Consider the following 24001-nt stretch of genomic DNA (forward strand, 5'->3'; position numbering starts at 1 on the left):
TCAGCGAAGGCCTAGTACTAAGGCTATACGTGATACACGTTCTGATCGTACATTAGGCATAACACATTAACATGGCTTTGCAACGACGCCATTTGGGTACAGAATAGAAGCCAACGCAAGTTTTAGTTCAGCTATCTCATTTTACAATTCACTATATAGTGGATAAATCTACATCGTTTCAATAAACGTGATGTATCATGGGTTGCCTCGTGGTCTGGTGCATTGAACTCATAATCTTGTGGGCAATTCTGCAGGTTCTGGGTTCGATTCCAGCCTCGAGTTGTGGTGTATGTGCCCTTTGGCAAAGCACTTTACTCATTGCTTCTCCCCACTCAGGAGTAAATGAGTACCTGTGAGGGTTGTGATGGTCATGTGTTTGATTTTACCGATTGCGCCGATATGGCAGTATCGAGCGCGAGCTGTATATTCCCCAGGGAACTGAGATGGTCTTTGGAATGTTTTCATCGGCCGCCCGTTGAGCAGGGGTAATAAAATTGTACCGCGCCATGATAACCTGTTTGGTTGATATGTATTAATATTATTGTTATTATTACCACTGTTTACAACTCAAAACGGAGTTATAACAGCGCCCTCATTTTTATGCCCTATTCAAATCATGATTATCCGGGGTACGGGTCCACGGTATTATCCTCAGTACACCAGGTTCAGGTACGTTTAAAGACATTTTCATCTGACATTTTCCAACAGTTTCGCCAGCTGCAGCTTGACAGTTTGTCCGCGATCATCAGCTTCTGACGTCGTTGTGCTGAAGAATTGGGTCAGTCAATGTTTATTTACTGTTACTCAGCCAAACCCTTACAAGCTTACGGTGTGCCGTCAAAGATATTTATTTATGATTTCTGAGCTTGACCATCTCGTCGAATATGTTTTCAATAAGTACGTATAGTTATGGTTATAAATACTTGTTTAGACGTGAATGGTAGCATGTCAACTGTGTCCGCAGCTACTCCGATAACGTAATACATTAAATGTACATGTATCTTTTAAATAAAACAATTCATCCCTGTTCGATAATAACAAACTGAGACAAGAAAAGAATAAATCTAAAAACAACAAAAACAACAACAAACAAACAAACAAAAGCAGAAAAAAAGTTAACAACAGCCTGAATTCAGTTTTAATGATCCACCCGTAACACAATATTATACAATTTCAAATTTCCCTAAAATAACAGCTGCGTCTCGTGAAACACTACACGTTTTGTATCACAGCCGGTTTACCTCGGCTCAGTAACTTGATCACGGATCAAACAGGAATATAAGCCAGTGTAATTTCATTGGCAGGTGCGTCATGTGATATCTAAGCCAACCGATAGTACAATTGGGCGTCTTTTTTCCCATTCCTTTAAGTCCATAGACTGCTATTCAGTGTGTGAGATTTCAAATGAAGTCTTTCAGCTGATCTAGGTCGATCTAGGCTTTACTTTTACAAGGCTAGAGTAGCAAGTAAATAAGCGCAGAATCGATCCAGAGCAAGTTCTCCCGGAAGCTAATAAGCGAATCGGTTCATAAATTTGGCGTTTTGTCAGCTGCTGCTTTATTACTCTCGGTTTTTTATTGCGTTAAAGTGGGACAGTCAATTTCAGGAACGATCGAGGCAATTAATATTGCTGAAAATGATGTTCTTTATGAGTTCCTTTTTCTTGCTACCATTAATAACCATCGTATGTCACGTAGGTATACAGACTACCATCTCATGAAAGCAGGAAGGTTTAAGAAGAAATCAGTTTTTCAACTGAAATAGACTACATACACTACATTACTTTGCTGTCTTTATCCTGAAGTTGAAATCGTCAGATCTTGATATGCGCACGCGCAGTAGAAAAAAAACCTACCTGGATAATTATCATAGTACTAGCAAATAGCTGATAATACTTCCACGCATTCAAAACAGTTCAAACACGATGAATACTAAATTATCGTACACGAAACAGTTGTCGGTAGATCTATTGGGAGCCGTCAAGCGAATTTTGAAAAGCACTAAAACCACTTTTGAAAAACATCTCCGGAAAAATTCTGTGATCTATCCGGATATAATAATACGAAACCTTATCCTGTGAGATTGACAATGTCATTGTACGAGAGGCGGTCGCTTTTTATACCTGTCCACAGAGTAATATGACATTTCCCCCCTGTCTTGTTGGGGAATAACATTTCTCCCTCATGGTTGGCCTTCGGTTTAGATATCTCCGTTTAGCTGAGCTCTTATCTCAGTTATCCCACAAGTTCCCGATCTTCCGATAATTGCGGCGATTTTCGAAGCCGGCAGCCGTGTTATCTTGCTCCGGAGTAATCATACCGCTTTGAACAAATGCCGCCGTGAAAATCCAAGCCGAACACTCGGATAAATCCACCAATCATAAAAGATGTAATTACGATATCATCGGTCGTTCCACTCCTGTGCTTTAGTTTTAATACACAAACGTTATACCTATAGCGCTTTCACTAAAGGTCAACGCGTTTTGCAATTACTCGTTGGCTCATAAAATATTCCGTAAATCATTTCAATTTCTGAAGGAATTTGCAGCTCAATGCTGCTATTTCAGATGCAACTGAAATGTGTTGAAGGTAATGCGTTTCAGGATGCGGCCATTAGGATATTGTTTTTAAACCAGCCTTTTCCTCCATTCCTTAGCAATACTTAGATTGCTTTCTAATTTCTATGGTTTCCAAACTGAAACCGATTTTCTGTTCTCCGATCCTTGGCTCTTTAAAAAAGAAAAATCTAGAAAGTTTTAAATGAGATTCATTCTTGTCATTCTGGCCCAAAAGGTATACTATGATAGCATACCCGTCTATTAACAATAGAGGGGGAATATTATGAAGAGCTTAGGGCATCTTGTCTTTGAAATCTGGACTATCTGGTCAAAAAAATCATATCATATACCCTTCTACTGTTTTATCAATAATTTTATGCATGAGGGAACAACCCCAACATTCAGCTTTCAAAACAAACAGATACAGCTCCCTTATTGGATCGTGCACCTTTCCAATTTGCTTTCCTAAACGCAACCTCCTGATAACGGGGAAGAAGAAAAGTCATCAACCACGCGCCTCCGTATGCCAGTGTTTTTCTTTCTCCGTGGTGTGTAAAAGCATCACCACCCAAGCGTGCAGATCGTCCGATCTGGCTCTCGCCTCCCCTCGGCCGATTAAAGCGTGGAGCCTCGATGTTAGCTCATAGCCTATTTGTACAGCAACAAAGAAAACACACTCGGCAAATAACCCTGTCGCCCTCTTGAGTTATAGAGAGCTAATGCTTAAAAGTTTTTTTGATTAATGAAATCCTTTGGCGCTTTAGCCTGTCGTCGCCAAGGTCTAGTTTTGATAGAGGCGGGGATTCGTTATTGCGACAAATTGCTTGCCTTTGATCAAGTCAAACTTTTTCTGTTGTAAATTTAAGAGTTGATTATCACATTTACATTTTACAAGTAAAAAATATGGAGACATTCCCCATTATCTGCCTAAAGAGTTTTGAAGTTCTTGGATAGCATGTTCTTGGTGCGTAGACTTATTGGTGGTCACAGAGGGCCAGGCTAGAGTCTTTGTACCTATCTTACAGACTCACTATCTGTCTGTCTGTCTGTCTGACTGACTGTCTGTAGCTTGTGAGCGGGGCAGTGCTATCGTATACGTTTCCTCCGTAATGACAATGAAAAAGGCTAAATTTGGTTCATTGTGTAGACCAGAATGCATGAAAAAAACTTTCAGTGAAAAGCCGTTCTGAATTATTGAATGGAACTTTGTGCACTCTGGGACCGGCTTTGCTGGGCTCGTCTTAATGTCTTGCTTGTTAATTGGCCTAACTATTTTGGATATTGTTTTATTGTAAAGTAGGAGGAATCAGTTTTATGGGATGTTTTTGTATAACCATGCATGTGTCCTTTCTCTATGGTGCAACACACACAAATATTACGGTAATGTGACTTTATTCCCCTCGTGGAGGTATGAGGCTGTTAATAGGTTAATTAGACAACGACGGATCGGATGGAATTGATCCTCCATTTCCCAATGGATGTTTCTAAGCAGCTGCCGGCGTGATATTGACACAAACCATCAGGACGTGCAAGCCAATCCGGCGGGGCTGAGCCCAGCTAATTACCGTAACGACGTTGGCGCCAAAAGTGAAAGAGGATTGGGTTTCGTAAATATATGCCTCGGATTCATGTTTTCTCTCATTCTGTTTAATTCATCCAAGGGCCACATGTTGTATGAAGCTGGAATGAACAGAAATGTTATATAAGTATAGAAATTGTTTGCTTAGCGAGAATAAGTTACTAGTCAAACTGCCCTAATATGTACACTCTGGTTGTGGCTGGTTTTCGCCTGATGTTTGCTTAGCAGGTATGCCTATTCAATGTTTCTCTCAGAGGTTCAGGTCGGATTTGACCCGGAATCAGGGATCTATAATGTGACCCGATACTTTTCAGGGTCAAAACGACTATTTTTTCCGGGTCGACATGTAACTTCTCTCGATCATTTTGGTTCATTACCCGGCACAGTCTCGGCAAAAAGGTCGGCAAAAGGGAAGGCAAAGGTCTCGGCAAAAGTATTCGCAGAAAAGTGTCATTTTGATCCTGAAAGATATCGGGTCAAACCCGGACTCCGGTTCAAATCTTACCCAGGACTTTGTAGAGTGTATCTTTTCTAATTCTGTTTTGCAGCATCTATGCATTAATTGGGACCAGCTCCGCACTGAAGGTTGTTTTTATTTTTACACAATATACTGTGTGATGCTTTTTGTGTAGCTTCTGATAAAACTGCTTTAAAGAAGAGTCGGATAACATTTACCTAAATTATCAGCCAAGAGAGGGAAAGGATCGATTCTCATGAATTGGTAATTTGCTTGGATAGGCGATGGGCGAGAAACTGTGTAAACTGCATGTTAAATCCCTGAGGATACATCGGTCCCGAACAGCCGTCGAGTATGTGCGATATCATAACAACATTGATGCGGACAATTTCGTCGAAGGTGTTTACCTTACACGGTTAGTTTAGCAGGATCACGCGTGTTAGTATACCAAAGAGAACCGTGGAAATATATGCATTAGCAAGAAGTCGGGCTCAGCAAATCAGACGGACTTGAGTGAAGTGATAGTTAAAGTGTCTTGCCTCGAAATAGCCGGAAGATTATAATGACCGTTACGGATTAACGTTACTGCCTTCTTAAAACGTTCTTATAAAAATGTCATTTGTTATACAAGACCTTTTGTTGAAGACAGAATTCTGTTTGAACCGCCCAAGTGATGCGAAATCATGAACTTGATACTGAAAAAACCGATTCAAGTAGGATATGAACAATTGCAATAAAGAAACAATTAAAATATTAAACTTGTTAAAATGTTAAAATGGTGATAATAGCATATCAACGTGGTGATAATAACATTTCATACAGTGGTAACATCTCAACTCATGGACTTTCGTTGAATAAATTGAATAAACTATTCCCCAGTGTTGTTACAGACGGAATGCAATTATTGATCTGTTTTATCCGAGCCAAAGAAATATAGGCTAATCCTCTCACCTCATTGAAAAAAAGTCGAAGATTCTAAGTGTACTTGTAGAACCCGGGCGTGCTACTATCGCGTTTTACTGCTGCAGCAATGTGCCACAAAAAATATCTGAGAACAAAACTGTCGCCCCAGATTTTCAAGACGCGCCTGACCTTCCCAGTGGTGACGAACGCGGGCCCGCGGAGAGCCGCGTGAATGCAAATTGAAGCGCGCCCTTACTGCGACCCTTGTATCCAGCCGGCCACTCACAACTAACACTCTTTGGTTACTCTATTTTCGACTCATTATCGATTCCCGTATTGTTTCCCCCGCCTTGCGCGTAGTACGTTGACCATCCCCGAATGCATTATAACGGCTATTTCGGTACCGAATAACGATACTCCGATTATATCGGTTCGTTCTTTTGCGTCAGCGGGAAGCGGTGAGTGGGATCGAATTACAAATGTGGCAATCGAGAGCCGAGTAGACGGGCCCCTTTGCTCTTTGCAAGTCTGATCAGGTTTGTATAGGTTGGCCATAAGAAACTATTCCAGTCCAAATAGCTGGACGTGAGGGAGTCTAGCCGTAACAATTGCAGGGAGAATGACGTCAAAGAAACTTGGGAGAATACAAATGGCAATAAAGATCAGGATTTGTCAAAGTCTGTCCCTTAAAAATAGATGAACGGATGTTGTATTGTTTGCGTTTTCCCTGCACAGCGCAGCGGAGTGGTTTAATTTTTTTTTGGCCGGACCGTTCTTAACACTAATCAATTCTGGTGAGAGCATCATTGGCTGACGTACGTGCACTCTCAACCAATCATACGTTGTTTGAACTCTGTTGCCAGTATATCAACCAATCAATTCTGGTACCTGATTGGCTGGTGCACTGCAGAATACGTCACTGCACTCTCAGCCAATCACAGATCGCCACGTAGTTTTGTAAAGAACGTGATTACCATAAACCAATCAGATCTGATGATCGTATTATTGGCTGACACACCATACAAAAAAAATCACTGCACTCTCAATCAATAACAGACCGCTACGTTGCTGTATAAAACACATTGTGTTAGCCAATGAGGTACCGGCACCAGATAACAACAGAAAACGTCACTGCATTGTCAACCAATCACAGACCGTCACATTGTACGGAACCGGTATCAACAAATCAACTTTATCATTGAAAACTTATACGTACTAGGTCTTTACCCTGTTCAACTCTATCCTCAATCCAAGAAAGGATCAACCGAACTCGCTGCCTGATTGACAGAGTAATGAACTAGCGATAAAAAGATTTGAGATGATAAATCTCTCGCAATGAGTAGACTAGAAGGCGAATCAGTGTCACAAAAGCGACATTTCAAGGCATTAACCTGGCACTCTCATGAAGGCTTTCAATAGTCCTATCAAATGTGGTGGACGTTTGAGGTGAAGTCTGGTTTTGTGTACGCATTTCAGAAGAAACGCATTTCAGAAGAAATGCACGTTTGGACACTAATTTCTAACACACTTCTTCTTCTGTTAATCATTGCTAAGAGCGTTACACCTATGGCCTTATTCTCAATTCTATCCGGTGTTTCTATTGCGGTCACTGGTTTATTTCATTGGCGATATTGTGTGACCTAATGCACCCATTTGCAAATTAAGAGCATATACCTGCCAAAAATATGACAATTACTACGGCTTTAATCGCATCTTTCCCCCTCCCTGAAGCTGAGTTTAGTATGATAGCACCACACGCTAGCCGCACGGGCAAGATTTTAATTTGTAGTGGACTGTATGGGATGTAGGGCGATCAAATCCCGATGAATGGCGGGAGAAAGCTTATATAGTCGGGAGACAATCACCCCGGGCGGTGGATAAAGATCGTTAAAGACGGGGAGAATGCAGGATACGCGACGCCTCGTGGGTCGCAAGTTCAGACAGACGGGGTGAGAGAGGTAGGGAGAAACGAAGACAGTGTGACGGTGGGGAAGGCAACGAGGATTTGGGCATTCAGCATTTATTGGGTATACTATTTAGACACTATGTAGAACGTATTTGGAATCAATATTGTAATAAAACAACGATTTTACAAAAACGTACGTTATTGGTTTTCCTCTGGCAAACTAATTGTGAAAACAATGCCAGTGGTGGGTGAGCATCTTTGACCTTTTTTCAATGTAACGACTTTTAAATAATTATTTATTTTAACACTTGGGTAATTTTTCATTTTTTAATACTATATATTCTGCATTATCTATACAAGTGTATCCAATTTTTGTATTTCAGTGTAGTTGTACCGAAATCAAGATACTTTGCAAAAAGAAGTGATGTTACTCTATACTATAACGGGAGGAATTACTTCTTGGTTTTTTATGTTGAGGTATGAAACAGAGACATTTTGAACTCAAGGAACAAAGCGAAGACGCGCGTATTATCGTATTTGCTCGAAGAAAGGAAAATCAGGCTCCCTCGAGAATATCATGGCGCCTTAAAGTTCACGCCTTGCCTCACAAGACGTACTAGGCCTAGAGACTTGCTTGCAGACAAAAGGTGCTGGCCAATCTTATCCTCCTATTCAGAAAATGAGGACGTCAGAAAGTGTTTGTGACACAGTGGCAGTGAGTGCTTGGAAATGTCGTATACAAATAACAATTCCATCCACTTTAGGACATGATTTGCTTCCGTCGAGTTCAGTTTTTGTTTTAATGTATTGGTGGAATTATAAGAGGTTTTACCGACGCTTGGTGGCAGCAAACTTGTCTGCTGCCTCCAAGTGTTTTCGAAAGGCTCAACTTTCTAAGGAATGTGAACAAATGGCTCTATATTTTCTTGGCTCTATAGTACCTTAAACATTTACGCTCTTTAAAAGAGTTGGTTTACCACAACAATAAACAGACGGAAAGCAAGTTATTCCTTGCTGAATTTTCTGTAATACACCAAACAATTGATCACAAAATTGCGACCTCGGGTCGCAGGTTCAAACACCATGTTTTACCCTCGAGGTATCAAGTGCGGAGAATTTAATAAACGGGCCGTGCAATCAGAAAGCTCTTGCCATTTAACTCCGGCACGTTTCTGGTCTCGGTCGAGGCCGTGAGAGACCGTCGATCCGTGATCTAGAGACGGGCAAAGCCCATCACAAAAAGACCTCTCCCGCTATTCAATTATGTAATCCTTGGCTTTTTCGGCGGCAAAGAGGCCAACAGGAAGTAATTACTCACCGATAGCCATCTGCGATATGGGGGTAATGTTGGAGTCGAGATCTCCCGCGAGACGAGAATCGACGAGATAATTTCGTCCGCTGATTAAATCTGCACGGTCGACGTGCAGGTCACACCAAAAGCCGCAAACTCGGAAAGGATTAATTTATTTCATTCATGGAATTCCTACCCCCCAAAATAGTCCAGTACTTCACTTAGCCTTTGATTTCATTGCAGGTATTGGAGAAGCAATCAGGCGTTGTATTGCCATTGGTGTAGAGTGATGTGGTACGCATGAGCGTTGCGGAGGAAACTAGAACAGTGTGGTTTGGAATGTAGGGTATTACTGGGTGTGTATATAAAAAAAGTAATTGTAAAAATAATGGGATAACATTAACGCTGCACTTCGTAACGAGCCAACAACAAGGCTAAGTCCCAAATTATAGTCGGTCAGTCAGCAGGGTGACCGTTTTAGCCGATTTTCGGCTAACGTTGACAGATTTTTTTTGTTAAAAACGAGTTTGACAAAAAAATTGACAAAATGGATTTTTTTTTCTGGCAGAATTCTGCAAAAATGGTTATTTGACAGAAAAACATAGCAAATTTGAAAAAAAAAATTGTACATTAATTTTGTTTAAAAATGCTTCAACTTTTTCAAACAAACCTTTGCAAAATGGGACAGGTTGGCTGGTGTCAGTCGGTGCTGAGGTTCACTGGGAACCGGACTTCGTCCTGAGGCAACCGCGTTTTGCCTGAAATTTACGCAATAATTTCATTATATGTGACTATACATCTTTTATAATGTAATTGGAACCTTAATTAAGGCAATATTACAGATATCTGCATGTGATTTTAAGTGTTCATAGTGTATTTCGAGTAATTCTGGGAAACATGGCAGATTTTGATAAATCTGACAAATTTTTGAAGTGCATTTAGCAGAATTTGGTCAGTCATTCAGTCAGTCAGTGAGATATTTAGGTACAACCAACGAACAACCGAGAGCACTCGGCTGGCAAATCCAAGAGGAAAGTTTTGTGAACTTCTGCAGGTCTTTCCTCGATGGTGAAAGTTATTTGTCCACTAAGTCGGCAAAAAGATGAACCCAATCCCACAATGCTTCCACTCTGTAAATAGACTTGCTCTTCTGACATTTCCAGAGGCTCTCCATCCCGCCACTTTCTCCTCTTTAGATCTTCCCCATCGTCAAGGCTGACGATCCCTGCGGCGTTGGTTCAGGCTACACAGCTGGCCGGACACCTGCTGGCTTAATACGCAAGATCCTCAGTGAGTGGATGAGATTCTCATGTTCCTGACGAAAATTTTATGAGGACCGACCCTGCGTTCCGGGCGCGAAGGGGGAAGTTTATTATCGACAAAACATGGGTAACCTGTACGCATGATAACCCCTCCCCGTGAATATATCGATGACTGGGAGGCACGCGGCTTTAATTGAGTGTTGGATGAATATGAAGCCGTTGGAAATATGCCTCTTCACGTTTTAATGACTCTATCATGTGCATGTAAAGTTGCAAACTAATTTATCATTATGTTTTATACCTCTTTTATCTCAATAGGCCTCTGAGGCGCAATGATAGCAGACAAAAGTCAAAGTTTTCTCAGTCTGTCCATTTTCTAACCTTTCAAATATCTTTGCGGTAGATTTTAGTGGTCTTCGATCTAACCGCATTAAAATGTACATTATAATAACAGTAGAGTAACTCTAACACAGCAATGTCACTGTGTATAACATGTGATTTCTAGTTCTTTAATTTTGAGAACTGAGTGTAAATGTAGTGGCTTGGTACAGCCGTTCGATAAGCTAGATTCTTACTCGCGTTAAATCGGCTCATTTTACCTGCATGCTTGTGACACCGCAGTCAAATCTGAGTGGCTTTTGGGGGGGGGGGGCCTTAAACTTAAGCGTGGTGAGTTATAAAACTTCCCAGGTAGAATTGTTTTCATGATAAATATTATTTCGTGTTGGTAGAGACGATGATCTTCTGGCACAATGCATCCTCAATATTAACTTCCCGTGGCTTTTGTTCGTCCACCTGCCTTGGGACAAAAACGGAAATCAAAGCACAGACATCCAGCCACATCGCGAGAAAACATTCTGCAGCAGCCTGCGCACACCCAACAGGGAAATACAGCAGCGTTTGCGTCAGACGAAATCCGAACTCATGAGTACATAACTTTTCCCCGAAATTCACCTCACCAATATCTAAATGATTGTATCAACAGACCATCTATTGCATTATGAACGGTTTGTGCTAAGAATCGCCTTTGGCAAAACCACTGTCTCTATCCTGTGCCTGCCTCTCTCTTCGGCGGGATCGTCTCCACTTCAACGTTGCTTCAGGCGCTCGTCCCTTGATTTTAATACATTCTGTGCTGAACAAAATCAAATCCCCTTGGTACGTGCACAATCTTGATTGCTTTAACACGGTGGAAATAACATGGCCAATCATTGCCGAGTCATATATATCTGGAAGGCAAAACGAGAGTCAACAACCTTTGGAAACGATTCTTTAAATAGCTAGTTTATAAAAAATACAAAAGCTCATCATACTGCAAAATCCGATGACAAATTCACGCATGTAATTCTATATTATGCTGAGAACAAGCATGGGTTTAAAATTAAGATTAGTTAAGAGCTGTTACCGGAAACACCCGTGTTTTAATTTGGCAGTTGCCAATTTGAAAGCAATAACATATAGACCCATATACAAAATATTTTTATTGATATCTGCCGAGTTATTGTCACACCTTTGGACGTTCTTACTATCAAATTACCAAGGTTCTTTCGAAAATTTTCGGACATTGACACGAAATATTTTAGCAAAGTTAAAATGTATAAACCAAAACTACTAAAAAGAAATAAAATCATATTCAAGTCAGTCGCATTCTTGTATGGCACACCATCCTCGTCCTTCCGTTTTTGGGCAACCTAACTGTTTTCATCAATTATAGGTGTCTTTCCATTCAGGACGATTGTGAAGTGTGGGTGTCGGTATCGCGACACTCAATCAGTTGGGCACTGGGCCAAAGGGAAGTTGATGAGAACACCGTGCAAGAACGTGACTAGCATGACTTGCCGCCAAATATGAACCGTTCAGCATATCACACTTAATGTATAACACTATCATGTGCTATTGGGAAGATACATAATTCAACTTTTCAGTGCAGCTATTCAAATAAATGTGCTCTAGCAAACTGTTATAGTTGCAATACCTTCTCAATTTTACCTCAAGTTAAAGCATCTAATTGCGATATAAATAATTGACTGAATCATCATTTGCTTTGATAGGAGAAACAAAGAAAAACAACTTTGCAGGTTGTTCTTTAATGTGCGATATTCTGCACAATCGGATAAAAATAAAACCAAGCCGAGTGATCTACTTGATTAAGTTTACTTGTTAAGATGGCAAAAAATGCAACCTGCATTAAAGTTCAGGTGCTAGTGCTAAATGCCCATACTTCAAAATTCTTTTAAAATTGCTTAGAACTCTCACAGGTATTGAAGAGGCACAGAAAAACGATGAGGCATGTCATCTTTCATTTTCTTTTCATTTTTGGTGGGTTGACCATTAGTTTTGGAGAAAATAGTTCACCCAAAGAAGACGACCCCTATTTTTTCCAAAGCGGGAAAGTAGTCATCTTCAATTTGAATCCAACATGCGGCTCAGAATTCGAAGCCCCAAGTCTGGGCCAATGGTTGCCACATTTCTTCAATTCCCCAATTTTATTGCTCTCAGAACTCTCCAATATAGAATATTTGAGGGTATAACTTTTATTCATGAGCTGCGGCGTAATTCATGACCTCTGCGGCGGATTGGTTTACGCCTTATTACCGGTGTGCACCCAAGATGTGCACCCAAGATGTGCACCCAAAAGAGTCTACTTGTTATCACTTGGTGGCGCCCTAACTAGAATTTGCTGGAAATCAGCTGCACACCACCACGCTTTATTTGTCTTGTCAAGTTAATTAAAGTTAGCATTTTCTCCTTAGTTCTGAGGTCTAGTCACACTGGTGTAGCAAGGTACATTCTTTGGTTGTTTTTGTTGTAATGTTGTTGTATTTATTGAGTGAATTGTAACATAAAAGACCTGAAAATTGTGAAGATAGCAGGCCTTGACATTTTGGGAAAGGATATTGCAACCTGACGCTACTTAACTTCAGCGCTTGTGTGCAAAGTCTAGGGAGAGTCAAGACAACTTTCTAAGTATTTCCTAAAAAAATTGATAGGTTTCTCAGTCCCAGATTCATGTCTTATCATCATTTTTAAATGACTGACCGTCATTGAGGTGATATGAAAAAAAAGCAGCGTCAGTTTGCAACATTCTTTCCTCAACTTTTTATAACATGTAAACTTTAAGTTGCTCGGTGTGTTTTCGAGTTTCACCCGACAAAAGCAACACATCAGTTTTACTTGAGGATTTCTGAAAATTTGCAAACTATTACATACATGTAGGCCTATCAACGGTTGTGTTCAAAGTTTATGGAGACTTAAGAAAATGTTTTAAGTATTTCCTAACAAAATTGGATATATGTTTCTCAGTCCCATGTTCGTGTCTTCAATCATCATTTTTGCAATAACTGACCTTCATTGAGATGATATTTGAAGAAAAAGTGGTGTCAGGTTGCAACATTTGTTACAGCTTGAGTTACTCCAACTGACATGATCATCAGGAATTTGACATGTTTTTGTTGAATTCTAGCCCGACTGCCTCTGGCCACACAATATCACAAGCAAGTTGTAGTAATACTAATAGTATGGCCAGAGTGGCGTTACTTCCCTACACACTGAAAAGTGATGTAGCGATTTTGCTACCAATTTTGATCAAGATTAACTTGTCATCGGCTGGGACAGAAATTTCCAAAGTTAGGGTACCTGCTCGTAGAGGAAGTCTTGCCTTTTCCCCAAAAAATTCCTTTATCTAAAATCTTCATCCATCTGGCTGAGAAACGACAATCAGTCTTCAGTTCCCACAAATGGGCACAATTGCAGAATACCCCGCCACTCAATTTATCCACCTCGTAGCCGGCTACGGAGTCATGGTTGATTGCCCTCAATTAATCTTCTCAGCGCTACTTGTATGTACTATGCGTCATGCTCCACTGCACTCCCACTCCATATCCGCGTAGCCGCCAACACGGTAGTTGGTTTGGACTTAGAATTATTTCAGCAACTCCCATTCCTTTTGTGTTGCTTCGTTCTCAAATAATGGACCCCCACTCAGTATCCGCGTAGCTGGCATGGACTTGAATTGTTTCTTTGCCAGTGATTCCAACCACGTAGACAGAGATTTTAGCAGTGTATTTCTGAGTGGCCGGGTATTCTGCAATTACTCCCAAAAATGTTCCTCCCTATGATTTAAAAATGGCAGACTGGTTTGCGCGTTGTTTATGCATTTAAAGCGGGCACGCTTGGGCAAGGTTATGAATATGCATTAACAGTTCATGACCTTGTGTTGACCGGCCAAACAAACACGACTTCAGGAACTGTACAATGCATATTCATAACCTTGCTCAAGATCAAGCTGGCCCTCATAATGCTTACAGTTCAACACATAGGCCTAATGCATACACTACAACGCGTTCGACATGTTGAAATCCCCCAAAACAGTCACTGCACATGGTCAGTGCCTATCGGCACACTTTGCATGTTCAGTGCCTATCCGGCAAAATATCGTTTACTAAATGAAAGCTGGATCCGGCTGAATTTTAACCGTCCTTTTGGTGCAGTTTATGAAATATGAGTATATTTTGGAGTAAATTTTGTGAGAGTAGATCGTGAGTGAGGAATTGTGTTACTTTTAGCCATGGCGGCTTTAACACATTTTTTTAATGGCTCTAGTTCATGGCTCATTAATCCAAATTGAGGTTATAAAATCGTTTGACTGACTGAAGCGATTAGGATAGATGCCCAGATTAACTTTGATTGCTACATGCATATGGTTCCCATTCAATTCTCAATGACAACTTTGGCTGTTTCCCCAAAATATAATGCTCTTCCTTCCGTTGTGTTAAGTCACATCCTACTTTTTATTGAAGTACATGTGGATGTTATATTTTTGTACCTTGTACATGTATCTAGTACATGTAGATCAAACTCCCTAACGGTCCACTGGGGACTAATGAGGGGAAAGTCCGAGAACAACTCATTCATGTCAGTTGACAACTGATGCAGGCATGATGCACGGTCAACTTAATAACTACCGGTAGATAGCCACAGCATTTTAGTGTTAAACCTCCTGCTGTCTGATCAGTCACAGACAGTCAAAACAAATCAGTCCTGTTCCCAGGCATGCAACTTTTCCTCGGATCTGCTGATTTCCTCGTTTTTATTTCTCAGGAATGCCATTACAAATTGAAAAAAACACTGTACAAAGCCTTGTGTGGTTTGGAATTTCCTCGTTTTTTTCTAAATTCCCAGTTGCATGCCTGTGTTCCCCTGCCATGCTTCTATATGCAGGTTAATTAATAGTCACAAGCAGATCAAATTTCTGATGTGCATTTCATGTAAATGTAGCTGAGACTAGTCAAGTTACATTAATAGAAAAAAAGAGACACCCGGTACGGATGGCTTAGCAATCTCCTGTGCTGGGCAGAGCTGTATCAAGTCTAAACAATCACAGTCAGTCAATCCTGTTTTTATGTAAGCAGTGAGACGGTCACTTGATAGTCTAGTTCCCAGACCAAGATTCTGACTATGCTGACAAATCTTAAGTCAGGTAGTGGCCATGGCTAAAATTAAACGTGACCAAAATAGGCAGGATCCTTGGCTTCGCCTCCATCTTCGTAGTCAATTCAATTCTGGTTTATTTGATTAAAAAGACATCACCAAAAGAAAAGTCAAAGACTTAAATGATATGGTTCACAAAAATTGCGATAAAAATTACAAGTTTATTTATACACGCATGAGCACCCCAGAATTCAAATTAATTTCAAATTAAAGATTACTCGATCAATTTTGTAAAAAAAAAAGAGATGAAGATATTGTTTAAAAATGCGGTAGGCCTACATGTACCGGTACATGTATTTAAAAAGGACAATAATGATAGCTGCAAGAGGGGCAACAGAAATGAGGGCATGTGAAGGGAACTACAATGACACGAGGGATTGAAATTCAATTAACCTAATGGGTTAGCTGAATTCAACATCTGTACCATTGATGGTACTGGTGATTTTTTTTGTATCTTTGGGTTCTTATTCATAGGGGTTCTAGTTGCCATGTGTTTCTTAAAGTAGGCCTATGCTCTGACAAATAAACAGATTACCGTTCTGGTGGTAGGAGGTGGAGGTGCATACCTATTGGAAATAAGTAGGGACTTTCAGAACCAGGTGTTCACATCTTTCGTATGATCTACGTGTGGTTTGATTTGTTTGGCCTTTAATTTTTTTAATCAAATGAAAGACTCTCATCTTTGACTAAACTCTGTCACATTCAAAATAGTATGTGACGCGTACTGATGCCGCGTAATACACCAAGCAATGAATTTATGAACTCAGCATTTTCAAAAATTATAACAAAGCATAACAAGTATCTTATTGGTTTACATATAAAATCTGTTTCATATCCAGTAATACCCGAGCTATTTGAGTGTCGACAAAATGCATTCAGTAAACTTTGGACATTCTTTGGTCATGTATATTTTTACCTAGCCATGGCGGCTACCCGACCAAAGATTTGTCAAAATAGTCGGAGTCTTTTAGTCTGGTAACCAGACTACATGTAAGTTACTACATGGTCTTTGACTGCTGGGAAGGCTTTAATGAATTTGCCAGCCAGACAGGAAGGGTCCAAATAACATGGCTAGGGCCAGAAATGACACACAAATGTATGGGCAGTGGCTGCAGCCGCTAGCCAGTGGCTACTATACATTGTAGGTGGGCGTGTTATTTCCGGCTATAGGCATGTGATTCTGAAGTGGCTTATAACTCAATACAAATGCTATTCCTTCACACAGTTCATGTCAAGACGTGGCCAGCATGTCCCAGAAGAAGAATCTGATGGTGATCGACTGCGATGCAGGAGTTGACGATGCCCAGGCTCTCATGGTTGCCCTGAGCAACCCAGACACTGAAGTCCTTGCAATCACCTGTGTCAGGGGGAATGTTGGTGTGGACCAGGTCTGGTACAACGTCCACAGGGTGCTGGATGCTTGCGACAGACGGGAGGTAAGACTAATTAAGTGGTACATGTAACGTTGCCAAACATTTATTCAAATTCTTTGAATTACTATAGGTTCCGATCGTATAACGTCAGTGTACCGCAGGACCATCCGGTATCTCCATGATCAGCCGCCAGTGCAGTAGGCAAGCGTTTGGTTTAGCATGTCGTGTATTGTAAACTAGATGGTAGGGCTTATTTTTCACGTAAAATAATGCAGGTTCTCTATCAAATTGCATAATTGTATACAGTTGTTGTAATCATGCCGACTCGGCACTGGGTGTTGGCTCCGTGTGTTTCTCACGGCTTTTGCCATCCATCGCAGCTTTGAAGGTTTACCTACTACCTTCTGTGCGCGGCGCTCTGTGATCTTTGCCTACTACAATGGCGACGCTGGCTTTTAAGTACCCAGATGAAGGCCGGGTCATGAGAGAGCCCTATAGTTGAGTCCAACTTCACAACAAGTGCTCACAAGTCCATCACAAGTCTCAAATAAAGTCATAAGCTACGCATAATTTTGTCTTCAAATCATGAATTCTGACAAGGTATGCCTTAGTTATTGTTCATCCCCTGGTACTTTGTACTCACGAACAGAATTGTAAATGGACTTGTAATTTACTTGTGACATGTCTCGTGATGTACTTATGATGGACTTGTCTACAACACACAGATCCACATTAACCCTAACCCCAGGCCCTTTTTGCTAGGAACCATCCTCAATCCTCCAAAATCCTCCAAAATTTTGCAACAGCACCTAAATCCCTTAAAATTGTCAGACTGTCCTGCCTCTCAAAATGCATGAATCCTCAATCCTTCAAAATCCTCATGTGCTTAAACACCATTCATTCTCCATCCTCCAAAATCCTTGTGTTTCTCAAACACCATTCATAATAAAAATATTCCAATATTCCAATTGTTTTGACGGAGGATATTTTCCAAATAAATTTGGGCAATCAAATGCCAGTTGCCCAGATCTGCCTGATGTCGTAAGCACATGGGTTTTAGTTTAACTGGTTCCCACCACTTTCACAGGTTCCGGTCTACAAAGGTGCCACCAGGTCCCTCGTGACGGAAATACCAATATCTGATTTCCATGGCATTGACGGCCTCGGCGACGTCCCGCCCCACCCGGACTTCACCATCAACTCCAGCCATCAACGTTCCGAACATGCTGTAGACATTCTCATCTCCCTAGCCAATCAATATCCAGGATTGATATCGCTGGTTGCCATAGCGCCATTGACCAACCTTGCCTTAGCTGAGAAGATGGCGCCGGGTTTCTCAGCCAAACTGAAAGGGGTTTTCATCATGGGGGGTAACATGTACGGTAAGTGCTCATAAACTAGGGGACCTTCTCAATTCATATCCGGGACGATTTCCGGACAAGTTGCGGGTAGAATCATTCACTTTGTCCAGAAGCAGCTCTGTTCAGGGAAAGTTTCATAGCAACTGCTTGACTCACCAATACTGATAACTTTATTGTTGGAAGATTGCAGTGAAGTTGTTCAGAATCCTGCAGCTTATATATGATACAATGTCCGGAACTTGTCTGCGACTCGTCCCGGATATGAACTGACGTCATGAAATTGACTTTGCTTTCACTTTAGCATGAAAGATAAATTGGCCAGGTATCACACCCAAAAATGCATTTCATAATGCTACAAACTTTATCAATGCAAACTTTTTGAAAATAATTCATTAACCCTTACCCTACTAGACCCTCCAACGCATGCCAATATGTGCCTCAAGAAAATCTCCTATGTTTTTTGCATGGCCCTCCAATATCTGCCATGTCATTTCAAGGGTAACTGGACAGGCACTCCAATACATGCCACAGAGAACAATGAGAGTCCTCTGATAACAAAGTGAGTGCCCCCAGCTGGTCAGTATCAGGCACCCTCCAGGGCCTCCAACTCCTGCCAATTGGAGCCTTCACTGCTAAGACTTGTTATCTGCCAAATAACTGCAGCTGGAGGGCATTGGCATAACCAACTGACATGCAGTAAACTACCCTCAGAGAGTAAGGGTTAAAGAAGTATTGTCTGCTGTCAGAGCTTGTGAGAAAAATGTACAAGCCTGCTTAGGTGGGTCTTAACCACACAACCACCGAGCTTACCAATACCAGGATCAGCTGGATGGTTTATATCTTCATGCCAAACAGGGTAGCAGGCAGTACCAGGGATGAAATTTTTGTATTAGTATTGAGGAACTTTATATGGTAAAGCGACATAACCAATCATGATTTTTTTCATGTGATGTCATGAACTGTTTCACGAACTGTCGTGATTTTTTTTCGTGATGTCGTACAGTTTTTTCACAACCAGTCATAAATTTTGTTGCTAATATTTTTCTCAATAAATAGTAAGGTACATGTATATATTTTTTTTTATACTTAATAATCCATCCAGCGTCAGGGGGCATATCTCTGCCATCCCATGATGCAAATTCTTCAACCCTCCAAGATACTGAAAAAATATACATGACAAAAGTTGTGACTGATTTTGTTTTTTTTTACGATTAGTCGTGAAAAATGTGTGGTTTGTCGTGAATTTACAACATCACAAATCACGACGTCGCAAACATTTTTACAACTAGTCATGTCAAAAATTGTGACTTTCACAAAAAGTCCTGACAAATTCACGATGTTGCCAAAAATTCCACATAACTTTTCATGTTTTCTCTCAATCTTGTTTGAAGGCAAAGGCAACGCCAACCCTTGCGGAGAATACAACTTCTACCAAGACCCTGATGCAGCGTACATTGTACTCGACAGCTACAAGTGCCCCATTACCATGGTAACATGGGAACTCACCATGGCAACGGAAGTTCCATTTGTAAGTTTCACACTTAATTTATTTTAGGTCCTTGCTGAGGAATATATTTCTTAACTTGACAGTGATTTTTTCTTTTTCAATCACCGTGCAAAGCGTTCTCTCTTCTGATACTTTTCATGTTTGTGTAGAATGGAGGCACAATAACAAGTGTGACTAATATGCCCTCACCTTAACATCCATTTTCCCTAATAGACATGTTCCCTTTATGTCTGCAGATCGTTGTGATTGACATGATAAATCAACAACGATTGACATAATAAATTGTGGGCAGTCATTGAAAACATTTAAAAACCTTAACTTTTATAATTGTTTTTGTTGAACTGTGTAAACGTCACATCCTTCCATGGGGAATATTAGCCCTAATTTGCATAGTCTTGATTCTAAGACCTTCCTGTTGTTTATTCCGTGATCTTGTCAACGTCAATTACAGATCACTATCACGAACCATCTTTGTTAGAGGGTGCTACATCCAGACAAATCCGCTATCATCCGCGAACCGCTATCGCAGGAAGGTCTTGGATATTTCAGTTTGGGGGGTGTGGCCAATTATGGTAATGACATTGTAATCGAAAGGTATTCATAACGCGTGACTAAGGATAGGGTTAGCGGTCGCACAATGTCGAATAAGTAACTGTTACTTTCAAAATGAAATGTCGAACGAGGAATAAATTTAATACCAACTTCAAAGCGGTACTCTGTCGAATGTTGTCTCTTACATTTGCAATGGCTCTTGTTTTCATGATTTGTCGTCAGTGATCGCACACATATTTAAATTTCAGTTCATCAGTGTCCACATACGTAATTCGTAATTTCTTGGATCAAAACACTCCTTGGTGTTGTGGTTGCAGACAAAGTAATTTAGACCAACATAATGTTAGCAAGTTGGACTCCAGTGTGCCCGCAAAGCTATGTTTCAACCACAACACGTATGTCCACCAAATATCACCAAATACTACTTGTATCTTCATTTCATGTGCAGCTTACATGTATGTAGCTTGCTGTTGTGCGCATGTACGTGTGTGTATACATCGGTGATCATGAATAATTCATAACAACGTTCCAATTGGCTCCCCCGAAAGTGAAGGGTAAACGATGAAACACATTAAGCACTGCCGAACAAAATGTCCAAGACCTTCGCTCAAAGTCTGAAATGAACCCAAGTAAATAGGCATATAGCGCCATCTGTAGTCAGAATTAATCCATTTCGGCTAAAAACAATGGGAAGGTCTTGGAATCAAGACTATAATTTGCAGTGTGGCCCTACCATTGGAGGTAAATAGCGCCCTCTACCGTTTATGCACAGGGTCCAGTATTTGTGTACTTCAATACTTTGATTTTTTTTTTATTCACACCCAGAAATGGATTGATGGACTGATGGAGCGACAAACTAAAAAAGGTCGTTTCCTGAAAGCAATCAGTGAACACTCCTACAAAATCATGTCAGATGAACAGGTCAGTTCCCATTCTTTAACCCTTTGCTCTTTTATTTCCGTGTTTCAGTCGCCATTGTAGTAGGCAAAGATCATATAGCACCTCATCCATGAGGTAGTAGGCAAGCACTCAAAGCTGTGATAGATGGTAAAACGTGAGAAAAAAGTGAAGCCAACACCCAGTGCTGGTTTGGCTTAATTATGACTACCATGACCTTACATGTATGCCATTTGCGGTTATTTTACGTGAAAATATGCCCTTTTATCTAGTGTTTGCGAATCAAACACTTGCCGACTGCAGTGTATTGCCCTTACGGCTATATAATATTGTCATTTTTAAACAACTAATGTCATTTTTATATCGAACAAGGCTTAGCCTCGCCCACTACTGGGGGAGGTGGCCTCAAATTGAATTGGAGGTTGTGGTGATGAATTGATGTGATATTTTGTTTTTGATATACAGCTGAAGGTAGATTATTTCTGCATTGACACAAAGGGCTGGAACTGTTGTGATGCCCTCGCTGTCTGCATTGCCATTGATCCTTCCATCATCACCGATTCTAAGCAATGCCCCTGCTCGGTATCGCTAGAGGGCGTGACACGGGGTCAGATGATCGTAGACTGGCACACCATCTGGAGAGATAAGACAAAGCGAACTGTCGTCCAGAGCATCAATATGGATAGGTATAAGGAACTGCTGGTGAGCTCTGTAGAGTGAAGTCATGTGACGTGTGGGGTCATGTGACCTGTGGAGTCATGTGACCTTTGTAGCCATGTCAACTGTGTGGCCATGTGAACAGTGTGGTCACCTGATCTGTGAAGTCAAATTGGCAATGTTCAAATGATGTCATTATGGTGAAAACAATAGGAATGGTTTCCCAACAAATCTCGAGAACGACTTGGCATATCAACTTTGTGTTTTGGCCATTTTTGGGATACTGGGAGGCCTTTTGAAACTTGGGACACACTGGGCGTATCAACTTCAAACATGGCTTTTAGATTGTTGTAAGGGTCCCCGTAAACCCATTGGCTATGAACATCGTAGGATCAAAATGTCAATGTTATTATGAATAAAACAATGAAAATGGTTGAGTCGGGTATGTCAAGAATTGTTGATTCACGAACTATAAACTTGATGCATATTTTGTTTGATACTTTTAAATTTAAGCAAGGCGTTTTGACCTTGAAACCTGGTACCTGACTTGTTTGATTCTATGGATTTGTGCAGTGGGTTTTGATCTTGAAACTTGCTACATGTAAATGCGTGTTTGATACTTAAAATAATATTAATACAACACTAAATTATAAGCCGTCTTAATCATAAATAAAAAATGCTCTAAGGTGCTATACATCAGATTAAAAAAAAAAAGATTTGTGCCTTGAACTTGCTCGATACTTTTGAATTATGCACCGGGTTCTGAACTTGACACTTGGTACATGTACTTAAAACTTGTGTGATACAGTAATTGTGCCCTGGTATTTGAACTTGAAACTTAGTACAAGGCTTGTTTGATACTAGTGAGTTGTGCACTGGGTTTTGAATGTGAATCATGCATGGAACATTCATTGGATTCAAGATAATGGCTCAGGGACATGTTTAAGATTGATTCCTGCCTAACATATTTTAAGGTTTTATTGACATTTTGTGTCGTTGAGGATTTTGTACGATATTGAAAATTTGTAAAAACATTATTTTTTTTAAAACTCATTAATCCTCCATTTTGTTTAGAGTAGGGGTTTTTAAATATACTGAAAGATGTTTCTGGCTTTTTTCCAGAAGCAGGTTTGGGACCAAATTTAGTCAAAAAGGTATGGTTAACCCCTTGCATTTTTTCCCACTGTCTGGAATTGTTCTCATAAATCTTCTTTGTTTGGGTCTTTCTATCTTTTTTTCTCCGTGGGTTTTCTCCTAGACGGTTAATGGTATGAACTTGTAACTTTCAATACACATGGACCCTCATCCCGATTGGTGCATATTACTCTGACGTCACGATGACGTCATCGGGTGTCAATTACAAGCGATTTTTGGTCAAAATAAGACAATTTTCCGTCATTTATAACTCATGAACAAAATACACAATCACGTTCATACTTTGTGATCTGATGGACAATACCTTGCTAAACATTTTTGATTTTAAAGTCAAAGTCGTTTGACCTTTTCTTTCGGGGCTACCGGAAGGTCAAAGTTAGGTGAAAACAAAATGAAGACGTTAGCCTGAAATCAAAACAAAACAAAATTTCTTCCGAACGGTTTATGGTATGATCATAAAACCTAGTGTGAACTTGTACCATGTTATGAAGATGTTAATTTTGTTACGTCATCATGACGTCATCAGGTATCAAATTATAAGCGATTTAAGGGCAAATTTTGACAAAATAGTTTGCGTTATATCTTTTGAACTAAATAGAGTATCGTGTTCGTTTTTTCGCGAGGTTGTAGACTATGCTGTGAGAAACATTTTGTGTTCCCAGACACAAAACCGCTTGACCTTTACTTCCGGTGTTACCACAAGTGCAATAAAAACAATGAAAGTTAAAAGCGGAAGCATTTTACTACAGACACATATATTATGAAAGTGTTTAGTGAGGAATGCCAGACACAAAAACAGTGTGATGACGTCATCATCCGAAAGGGCGCCCCTAGCGGCACTTAAAATATTGTTCTTTTCTTGACTTTTAAAACCATTGGTTCAAATTTTACCAAATCGACCCTTGATATTCTTTGATTAACCACAGATAACTTGGCAAATTCATGACGTCATCAGACCGAAAGTTACTTCTATGAGAATTTGAAACGATCATATTTTAAATTTAATTCTATCATTTGATCCATGTCGTATATCTTAGCCCAAATAACGATACCA

General features: G+C 40.4%; 1 protein-coding gene across 2 annotated transcripts; it reads left to right on the forward strand.

The window, feature by feature from the left end:
* The first annotated feature begins 721 nt into the window (after positions 1-721).
* Positions 722-22976, forward strand: LOC119731949 (inosine-uridine preferring nucleoside hydrolase-like). 2 transcript variants are annotated; one of them, XM_038205274.1, is made up of 6 exons: positions 722-778; positions 16671-16881; positions 17906-18200; positions 19571-19707; positions 21064-21159; positions 21601-22976. In XM_038205274.1, exons 2-6 carry the CDS (start codon positions 16693-16695, stop codon positions 21853-21855), a joined length of 972 nt encoding a protein of 323 aa, XP_038061202.1. In that variant the 5' UTR covers positions 722-778; positions 16671-16692; the 3' UTR covers positions 21856-22976. The 2 variants fall into 2 exon arrangements, with proteins under 2 accessions (XP_038061202.1, XP_038061201.1); XM_038205273.1 differs by lacking the exon at positions 722-778 and adding an exon at positions 12602-12739.
* Positions 22977-24001: the final 1025 nt, after the last annotated feature.

This window comes from Patiria miniata, unplaced genomic scaffold (assembly GCF_015706575.1).
Source record: "Patiria miniata isolate m_02_andy unplaced genomic scaffold, ASM1570657v1 HiC_scaffold_24, whole genome shotgun sequence".
Taxonomy (NCBI): domain Eukaryota; kingdom Metazoa; phylum Echinodermata; class Asteroidea; order Valvatida; family Asterinidae; genus Patiria; species Patiria miniata.

Bases quoted from the DNA above. Each gene is read 5' to 3' on its own strand.
- LOC119731949 (XM_038205274.1), top strand. From the start codon at position 16,693: ATGTCCCAGAAGAAGAATCTGATGGTGATCGACTGCGATGCAGGAGTT. The intron at 16,882-17,905 runs GTAAGACTAATT...CCACTTTCACAG, and splicing joins ATGCTTGCGACAGACGGGAG to GTTCCGGTCTACAAAGGTGC. The intron at 21,160-21,600 runs GTCAGTTCCCAT...TTTGATATACAG, and splicing joins AAATCATGTCAGATGAACAG to CTGAAGGTAGATTATTTCTG.